The sequence below is a fragment of the Leptopilina heterotoma genome, unplaced genomic scaffold, assembly GCF_015476425.1.
Source record: "Leptopilina heterotoma isolate Lh14 unplaced genomic scaffold, ASM1547642v1 Lhet_13, whole genome shotgun sequence".
NCBI classification, from domain to species: domain Eukaryota; kingdom Metazoa; phylum Arthropoda; class Insecta; order Hymenoptera; family Figitidae; genus Leptopilina; species Leptopilina heterotoma.
Genome location: NW_025110848.1, coordinates 256,650 through 267,677, shown reverse-complemented (window position 1 = coordinate 267,677; position 11,028 = coordinate 256,650). Strand labels below are relative to the sequence as shown.

Here is an 11,028-nt window from a genome sequence, read left to right as displayed (position 1 = left end):
TTTAATGGAGGGAGAAAAAAGGGGTCGAGGAAAGGAGGACGCCTCCTATTTTCATCAAAGCAAAGAAGCTTTGATCTCGCACCTTCATTGCTCTATCTCCTCTAATTAATTTATTTTAATCGTATAATAAATATATATTGTATATATACTATATATCGTTATTTATTTATAATTCACTTAATAATTTTCTTTTTTTCTTTGTTTTTTTTTCTCTCTCAACAGAAGCCACTTTTTATCGCGCGTCCGAATTCATTAAAATTCATCAACTTCAACGGAATGATCAATTCAAAATTTCCATCGATATAATTTTAAAAATTCACGAAAAGAAAATTTCTATTTACCTTGATCCGGACATAAAAAAAATTTTCATTCAAAAAACACGGCGATCTCAAAACAATTATGTTTATAATAATAGTTAGACGATCGTTAAACCCGAAATGATCTTTTGAATCGCGTTCTCGCATATAGAAGCTGCGCAATAATTAAAAGCGATCGACTCGCTTAATAAATTGTATTATCAATACACACCCTCTTCTTTTATTTCTTCTCCCATTTTTTTTTATAAGCGCTCTTTGTGCGTTGAGCTCACGAGAAAGAATGTCCCCTTTTACACATTATTTGGGAAATTTGTCCTATAACCCCATTCCCCCCCCCCAACGTTTTCATAATAAATTTTTTCTTTTGTTCGTTCCTCTACTCGCTAAAAAGTATAAAATAGAATAGAAAATAAATATATTCAATTATAAGCTCCGATGAGTATCACAAAATGATTTCTCGTGTGCCGCTAACGCGTTGGAAATTTTTTTTTTTCTTTAAATCTTTTCTTTCATTCATTTTTTTTTCTCTTTTTACTTTTCTTTGTTTTTAAAAAAAAGGAACTCTACAAAACGTTACGCGGTGCGAAATAAAAAAAGAAACCGGCGTTGAAAATTTTGAAAACACCTCGCGCGCACTTTTCTCCACGAATTTGATTCGTGAAATGCATTAATATTTTTTTTTGTTTTGTAAAAATGGGATTTCTTTTTTGTTAAAAAATGCTAACAACCGGTCTAAGAAAGTATCTGATTTTTTGTCGTACTAGTTTATATAGAAATAATAGTAGGCAATAATTAATTAGTTAATTAATAATAATAATTCTTTTGTTTCATTTTCATCCTCTCGTTTTAAATATAAAAATGAAAACTAACGTATCTTTGGCTTGTTCCCTTTACCAATCGGCTGCAGTGTGTGATACTGCAGCGTTGCATTATTTTTTTTTTTAGCTTTTTTTTGTACAGTTTTTTGTACACTCGAGTGTTCGTGAGATGCTTTAAAGCAATCTCCGTGTGTGTTTGAGTTTGTGTATTTTTTTTTAGGTCTTATCTGTGTGTTGATGTGTGGGTGGTTTTTTTTTCCTTTTGGTTTGTGAATATTTTCTCGTGTGTTCATATAGTTACCTAGTGACTGTCATTGTGTATGTGGTACTTTTTTTTTGTTTCTCATCATGTCATTTTATAGCAAGCTGGTTGAACACAGTATGCGGCCAAGTCCCAGATGCCATTGACAGGTTCGTCGCGACACTGCGTCCTTCGATGGTGTCCCGCGAAAAATATTCGATAATTCCACTCTAGTGAATGGGGGACTTGACGATATGATTTGGCGTGATGTACTGAAATGTTGGAATCGCCATGCCACCAGTCTCTAATGATATCCTGAAACAAAATCAATTTTACTTTAGAATTTTTCACAATTATTTTTTCCACTATCGTAATATTTAATATTGTTTAAAAATTCCATTACTTTTCCTCCCTTATTTTTTTTATTTTATAGAAAAGAAGTTAATACGTAGAATTAAAGACTAAAATAATTAACTATTTGAATCTTGTCTATAAAGAGTTTGTTTATTTATAAATTATAAACTTTGAAAAATTTACTAAAAAAAACTCAATATATAAAAAATATCAATAAGCTTTTATTATTCATGAAATTTTTTTTATGACTGTAACTGCTTGGAATACTAACAAGGATCTAAAAGCCATTAAAAAAAATAGCACAGTGGCTTAATAGAGAGAAATCATGTATGCAAACATTTTTCTCTTTTTTAAATATAATAATAAATTTAACAAACGAGAAGTTAATTTTGAAAAAGGAGACAATTTTTTTACTACTGGAGTACTTTCACTATAAACAATTAATTACATATAAATATCATCTCTGGGTATTTTCATTTTTATTTTCTACCGATAAAACAAGTTTTGAATATCAAAGTGTGTTCCTTCCTCTGGAATTTAAAGTTTACATTGGAAATACGATCGAATGAATTATTATTGACACTTTTACAAATTTCAGTTTCTGCACGAATTATTCTTATTCATTGAACAGAAAAAATACAATTTTAAACAATAAATTACTAAATAGTAAACTAAATATAAATACAAAATAATAAAATTATTCTTCTCTCTCCAAAATAAAAAAATAAAATTAATATTTATATTAATAAATAATAAAATAATGGAAATATAAAAAAAATATTTTAGGCAAATTAAAGTAAATAAGAATAATTAAATTAAATTTAGTTAAATAAGAATAAATCAATTAAAATAAATAATAAGAATAACAATGTCAAAATAAAAAAAAATGCAAAAAATTTAGTGTTTCGATTGGAGTATGATGCAAAAAATGTAAGAGTACCCGTGTTTTTTTACATAATGATTTAAAGAAATAATAGATATTTTTTTTAACAAAAGAAAAAAATTTGTTTGCAAGAGAAACGGTCAAACGGGATAAGTAGTTAAAGAGGACTACAAAGGAGCGGATGGTGCTTACCGAAGACGGGCAGGAGCCTGGGTCAAGTTGGTTGGATGGATACATCTTCTCTCTCTCCCTTTCTCTCTCTACATCTCTCTCTGAATGTGTCTCCATTCTTCGGAATATTTGTATTGTACGTATTCATGTACACTGTTTTTTTTTATTAAATATACAAATTTTCATATACTCAAAAAAATATCAATTTGTTAAAATAATAAAACTATTACAAATTAAACAAAATTTCCACTATACTTTATTTTTCTTTTCTTAAAAAAACTACCCATCTTCATTTTTTTTAAATAAAACAAATTTAACCTTAATAAAGAATTACTGTTTAAGACAATTCAATTGTAAAGAATTACAAATTGAGAAGTTATGTACAAAAAAATTTTTTAATTATTTTTTGAGAAAAAAAATTCAAGTAATGAATTTTTGGTTTGAAAAAATTTTTTTCTCTCGTTTTATAAATTAAGGAAACTTTTTTTAATATTAAACACGCCTAGCTTTATTCAACAGTGTAATACATGATAGCAAATATTTTTGCTAAAGCACACGATGTATACGCTTTTTTTTGACTTGCGGTATGAAAGATTGCAAAAAAATTGAAGAAAACATCGTCGACTAAAAATGTATAATCGAAAAACAATCTTAAGTGATATCAAAAACTTCTTTCTCAGCTATCTTACCTTTATGATTTTCCAATTTATTTCTTTTTCTTTTTAAATAAAGAAATATTGAGAGATACGCCACTTAAATACTAAACGCGTTCACGAGATGATCATCTCACCAACAATCATTCAATTACCGGAACCATTCTTCGCAATTGTTCAATTCTTTTTCGAAAAGTCTACAAAATCTTAATCAAATTAAAATAAATTTTAATTTTAATTTTAATCAAATTAAATTAAATTAAAATAACATTCAATTTTAATTGAATTTAATTGAATTTAATTAAACATTTAATTAATACGAACAAAATATTGATATTTAATAATTAAGCGTAAAAACTGCTGTATCATTCAGTTTTTTTTTGTAAAAAAGCAAAGAGAACCAAAACTAGTGATTATTGAACAATCGGGTCCGATGTTTCAATAGAAGCATTGTCAAAATATTTTAATGAAGTTTGCTTTGAAAACACGATCGACAATCGGCATTTTCAAGTAATTATAATTGTTTCTCGTTTCTATACGAATTCCTATTGAGCATACGATGCCGCACATAACTAATTTGACTTGCACGTCATTTTTTTTTAATTCTCCTCGTCATGAAAAATTAACTGTCTTTTACATTTAGATGCAAAATTATCAGTAAATTTTTGGAAAATTCTTTCGAATCTCTAAAATCTGGACCAAAATTTCAACTGAAATCTCGACCATTTATAATATAAACCAAAAAAAAGAAATTTCGTTGGAAAAATAATCTGGTCCTTACAATGTATAAAATGTATAATAATCATCATCCATTTTTATCGCGAAATTCTTTATTTTTTTCTTGTTTCTTTAAAAAAAAAGTCAATTCACCTCAACCCAAAATTATTTGTAAATCTACATTCAATTTTAAATCGAAATGATTACAATGTGTGTGTAGAGAAAAATAAAGTATTTTCACGTGTCGAGCTTTTTTTTGGACGATCGAAGTGGAGAGACAAAATTTCTTTTAATTTACTGTGAATATACGGATATCTTGCGCAATAATTACGATTACAATACAATATTATGAATATTATTAATTCTTATGGTTTAATTCCTACAAATACAAATTTTATGTATACTAGAGATTATTTTCTAAAATAATAATCTAAATCGCCAACTCACGACAATAAAAACCTTAAATCTTTTTTTTTTTTTACTTTATCATATATGATAATAAGCTCTCCTATTTTCCCTTTTTCGAAAAAAGGGACAACGCGCGCGCCACATCACTCAAACAAGAATGTATTACAAATCAACGATCATGATTCTCTCTATATTTTCATCTTGATCCCGATTAACCAGACGAAAAACTTATTTTTTTTAAACAAAAATATTTAATCCGCTTCTTAATATTTATAGGAAAAAAAGAGACTTCTTAAAAAAAATATATCTTTTCTAAAAAAAAAAGGAATTCATGATATAATTTTAGGTACTAAAATCGAGATGTTAAATTTATAAAAAAATGTTAAATTTATCATGAATTGTCACCAAAGTAATTTAATAAATCACAATTAAGAAATACAAAATTTCGACGAAAGTAGAAAAAAACAATTTTTTTTATGACAAATTACCGCTTAAGAATCTACATTATTTTTTTGTTACCCTCTTTTTAACATACTCTTCTCGTTCACTCTTCACCCACTTTTACGTTCGACTATCACAAAAAGGATTTTTTTTCCATGTATCAGAATATAACTTATCTAAAAAACTCGATTGAAAATTTATTTTTTTCACAATAATAATAATATAAAAAAGACTAGGAGCCAGCCATCAAAATTTTTTCCAAAAAAGAAAAGTTCTCATCAAAAAAAAAATTTCTAGAAAAAAAATAATAATTTACGCAAGACTTGAAAATTTTCTTCTCACTAAACGAGGCAACTTAATGTTTATCGATGAAAAACAAGTTTCTTATTTAAACAAATTAATAAAAAATAAATTAAAATTACTTTAGACAAATATTTCTTTCCAATGTGTCGTTCGTATTTGTCCAAATCTGCATAAATCATAAAAAAAGCTTTTCACAGTCCAAAATGGTAGTAAAAAATAAAGTAACAAAAATCGAAAATAATACAAAAATCTCATAATATTCGATGAATAGAACATAAAGTACCCTCATTTTTTTTTTACGAAAAACAACCAATTTTGATTGTGGAATTTTGAGCTTGATATATGAGAAAAAAAATATTCTATGGCTCCTATGGCAAAAAAAAAATAACAGTAATTTTATTTTACGTCGCTCGATTACAATGTGTAAACGTTTCGAGAATAACTTATAAGTATCGTACAAATTTACTGTGGCGGAAGCTCGACACGCTGTCTACGCAGACGACGTAGCTTCAAAAATTCCCTGTTATTCAATTTCAGAGACAGGTGTATGCGTATCCGAAAATTACGCACAAATTAAACGCAACAAAAAAAAGCTCTGCTTGGCAAATTACAATATAGCAAATGTAGTCATCATTATCATCGCAGGGAAAATAGTTTCGAGCCTTGTGTCTATTTTCGTCCCAAATATTTATTCCTGGTACAATAGTGAGTTTAGAAAAAGAATTTTTTTAACTTATATTTATAATTGAGGGTCCCAATCAAAAGAATCGTTTACTATTTTTTTTAACCCGATCAAAAGAATCGTTTGTAATTTTTTCAACCGGATCGAAAGAATCGTTTATCATTTTTTTAACGCCATCAAAAGTATCGTTTGTAATTTTTTTTAACCCGATCAAAGAATCGTTTGTACTTTATTTTAACCGGATCAAAAAAATCGTTACTAATTTTTATAATCCGATCTAAGAATTCTTTGTCATTTTTTAAAACTCAAATTGTCCTATGAATTAAAAATTAGAAACTTTTTCGAAATCATAAATTTTCGAAGGAATATTTTTGTAATTTTTATACAAATACAAGATTTTTTTTACGAAAAATTGAAATTCTATTTTTTTTAAATTCCGAGGTCGAGAATTTTGAGTCTTGGAAAATTATAATAGGTTTTTTTTTATCGGAACCCTCAATTATATAAGTAGTCTCTAAATTTGAAAATAAACGGAAATTTCACTTAGAATTAATCAAAAGTCGTTGCACGTAAGAAAATAAGTGTTTAATTTAACAATAAGTGATTTTTCCTTATTTTTACTAAATTTTTTCTCAAAAATAAGTGAAAAATCATTTATCTATAAGTGCACGGAGAGAAAATAAATTTTAAATTTTCTAAAAGTATTTTACAATTTAGAGAGAAAGTGCGACAAAGCTTTCCTTTTAAAAATTAAGTCACATTTCGATCGCTGATTGAAACAATTACCTTGTAGACATTATTTCTCAAATTTTTTATTTATAGACAAGATTTTCTTCTAATTCAAAAAAAATTTTCTTTTCTTTTCATTTTCAACTTTCAAAAGACTTTCGATTTATTATTAATAAATATTATTATTTACATTATTATTATTACTATTATTATTATTGTTATTAATAATTATTTTCTTAATATTATTATTGCAATTTATTTCTCTATTTGTTTTATTTTATTTAATTATCTAATATTTAACAAGAAAAATTTATTTTAGTGATTGGAAAGAGTTTTTATTTCGATTTTCTAAAGAAGATTAAAATCTTTGTAAGATTTTTTTTTACAAATTTAATATTTTTTTTATTTAATAATAATAATAATAATAAAAATATTGATAATAATATCTATGATAATGGATAATGAGATAATAACAATTGTGTAAAAAAAAGGCGACAAGCAAAATTTTTATATAAAAAATACTAAACTTTAAAAAAACTTATGGGAAATTTAGTAGTTATTTCAAATATCAAGAGCATTAATCGAATTTTAATATAGCTACTAAATTTCACATAATTTAACATAAAGTTTTGTATTTTGTATATTTAAACTCTTTGCAAAATTTTTATACAAAAAATACCAAACTAAAAAAACTTATAGAAAATTTAGTACAGTTATATCAAATATCAACGAAATTAATCAAATTTTAATATAAATTTACTAAATTTCATATAATTTCTTATAAAGTTTTGAATTTCCTGCATTGAAAGTTTTGCTTTGTAGCATTTTCTCCTCAAATTGTAAAATATTTTCATAAAATTTGATATTTATTTTTCCCTTCCATGCCCTTAATTTCGTACGTAGACGACTTTTGACGTATTCCAAGTGAATTTTCACTCAATCAGGTTTAGAGAATACAATTTTAAGTTAGGAAATACAAATTTCCACATTTAGATGGAAAAATTAAAATTATATTAACATTTTTCGAATGAAAAAAATGAATTTTTTTGTGGAAAGACACTTTTTTTTATTACAAAATTTAACGAGCAAATATAAAATCTTTGTTGACCAAAAATTTAATATCCGTTAAATTTTGAAATAAAAAGTCCCTCCGTGTAAATGAAAATTGACTGAAATTTTCCAATATCGACAAAAATGACTGTATGAAGAATTTTCTCCCGTCTTCAGAATTCTTTCCCGAAATTCATATTCTCGACAAAAAAATCATTTTCTCTTTTAACTAAATTTTCAAACGAAAAATCTTTTCTTAAATTTTGATTGAAATCGCATCGAAAATTTCGTTGGAAATTTCAATCGAAATCTTCATTCGAAATTGCATTAGGAAAATTCGAATAATTTTTTTGACAGAATGTGAAATTTGTATGTTTTGTAAAATTCTGGGAGACATTAATATTTTTGCCAAAATTTGAATTTCGTGTTCGTAAAATTCTCGGAGACATTAATTTTTTCGCCAAAATGTGAATTTCGTGTTCGTAAAATTCTCGGAGACATTAATTTTTTTTCGACAGAATGTAAAACTCTCGAAGACGTTAATTTTTTTTTTTTTTTTTGACAGAAACTTAATTTTGTACATTCTCGGCGAGAATCGAAAAAAATTGTTTTTCGTTCAACGAGCAGAGCTATTTTTTTGTTTCACGCGAACGCTGTTTAATTGTGATTTGCCTCGGAGATTTTTTTAACAGCAACGATGTCATCATTGTCCAATGTCTCGTGGATGTTTCAGTACGGATTGTACTTGGTTCGCTCGGATTTGAATTTACCACTTTCCGTTGGTCCCGGTGCACTTGGACTTCGTAATCTTGGCGTGAATGGTTTATGGGAGCGATGTACGCCAGTTGTTTGTACTGGTAGCGCGGTTGCTGCGGCGCTGGCGGCACCACCTAGCAATTCCGTGAGCCCGCCAAGAGCTGTGAGACTAGATAGGGCGTTGAGGGCACCAGGTTTGCTTAACAGCTGTGCCAATGGGATAGCGCTGGCCAAAGGAGAGGCAGTGGTAGTAGTGGTGGAGGGAGAAGCACTGGCCCCGGATGCCCCGGGAGTGGTACCGCTGCCAGGGGTTTGGGTATTTTGGGCCTCTAGATTAGCTTTCTGCAGTTCGACACTGGGGAACAGACATAAATTGTAAGAGGTCAGAGGGCAGGATGTCATCAGTTATGTGATATTTCAACACAGAGCAACAAAAAAAAAATTAAATAAACAAATGGATTCAGATGATAATTAATCGAGAAGTACAAAAATACAAATATTTTTTTTTTCAAACAATAAAAATAAATAAATACAAGACGAAAATAAAGACAGTAAATATAGAGGACCAGAGAGAAATAGACAAAAAAAGAGTAAAAAAAATATATAAAAAGAAAGAATAGAAAAAAAGGAAAAATTAATAAAAATATATGTATTATTATATATATGCAGAAAGAAATAATTATTGTAATGTGCAAATGTGATCTGGTCACGTGCGCTGGGGAGCGTGACGACGATTGTTGGGATTTGACGGTAAATAGGAAACGGCGTCACTTTATCACAAGCTGAGAATAATAATTTAAAAATATTCCAAAAATTTAATTCTCTTCAATCCTTTCTTTTTTCTAAATTATTATCTTCAGCTTGCGTGAATCGCTGAGAAAGTGACCAGGAGGCAAGGATGCGGCTCTTGAGACAATCGGAATAGGATTCTCTTTTTTCCAGTGACTGTTAAAAACTACCAAAGCATTTTTTTTTATTAACTTCATATCAGCAATTTCGCGAAATTTCAATTTATCCATTTTCTTTATATTGTTAAAAAGCCAGATCCCTGCCGTGCAAAAAAGTGGGAATTAAAGTAAATAAAGCATGATGTGCACTCTGCCGGAAAATTATAATCTGTCAAAAAACTAAAATAAACTAAAATAAAATTTTTTGAAGAAATGTTTTTTTTGCTTGTAAAAAAATGTTATGTTCAGTGTAAATAAAAGAAAGTAGAAAAAATGTTCTAAATGAATATTTAAAATTAAAATCATTGTGGATTGGACAGATTTTGTGATCGGACAGAGTGCAAGTCATGCAATTGGGAGTGCTGGGACAATAATGTAATTATAAGATGATAATAAAAGTTATGGTAAATAGAAATATCGGGATGATGGCGTTCATTCGCAGTTATGCAGTAGTAAATGTGAGTGACAATCTGGAATAAAATATATAATGGATTATAATTATAACGTGGATAGTGTGCTGTAGTATGGGAGTTGGTCCTTTTGCATTGTGAAATGATTGTAGGCGATTTTTTTTTCAAAGTGAATTTACATCTCTCTACAATATTCCCTCTCCTTCACTAGTATATTATATCTCTCTCTATATATGTACATTTGAATTTTACTCTTTGCAAAAATGAAAAATTAACCAGGAAGAAAGCGTATAAAAGATTATAGTAGAAAAATGTGTTATATATTCGAAATGGCGTGAATTCAATTATTGAAGAAAATATTTTCCAGTACTTTTTAATATTTCAACAAATATTTTTTAGTCATTTTGAATAGTTTAACAAATACTTTTTAATAATTTTGAATATTTTGACAAATATTTCTAAATATTTTTAAATATGTAAACAAATGTTTTCAATATTCTGACTAATATTTTTTAATATTTTATAATATTTCAACAAATGTTTTTTAATATTGTGACAAATATATTTTATAACAAATAGTAAAAATGTTTAATATTTGCTAACATTTGGAAGAGTACAATTTAATTTTTCAATGACAATGAAAACAAATATTTAATATCATCAATCTTCTTTATGGATTTTTGCTGATATTAAAAGTGTATTACCACAAAGCTGCGATTTTAGTTTTTACAAAGCTTTTTGTTTAATGTGCATTTTAAAGCAGTTGCTACAATTTTCTATTTACTTTAAATATTTTACTCTATGCCAATGAAAATTTATTTTTTAATTTTAAAATTATCTTAAAATATTAAAATAAAAAATTAAAAGCAAAATAAAAAAAAAACAAAACATAAAAATTAAAAAAAGAAAATCAAAAATTATAAACAAAATTGCCAATTTAAAAGCAAAATACAAAACTTAGGACAAAATTAAAAAATTAACGACAAAATCGAAAAGTTAAAATCAACATAAAATGTTAAAAACAAAATTGCGAATTAAAAGCAAAATAAAAAATTTAGGACCAAAATTAAAAAATTAACGACAAAATCAAAAAGTTAAAATCAACATAAAATATTAAAAACAAAATTACCGAATTAAAAACAAAATAC

The 11,028-nt window shown here is 26.9% G+C and overlaps 1 protein-coding gene across 4 annotated transcripts in view; it reads right to left on the bottom strand.

Moving 5' to 3' along the window:
* The window catches only part of LOC122512963 (poly(rC)-binding protein 3), a 78,445-nt gene continuing 67,417 nt past the window's right edge, over nucleotides 1-11,028 (bottom strand). For 3 of the 4 annotated variants that reach the window (XM_043629157.1, XM_043629160.1, XM_043629159.1), the window contains exon 8: nucleotides 8,170-8,878. In XM_043629157.1, coding sequence (XP_043485092.1) covers nucleotides 8,497-8,878 — 382 coding nt within the window. In that variant the 3' untranslated portion in view covers nucleotides 8,170-8,496. Of the gene's footprint in view, nucleotides 1,692-8,169; nucleotides 8,879-11,028 lie in introns of those variants that run through there. The other variant, XM_043629161.1, reaches the window with a different exon arrangement.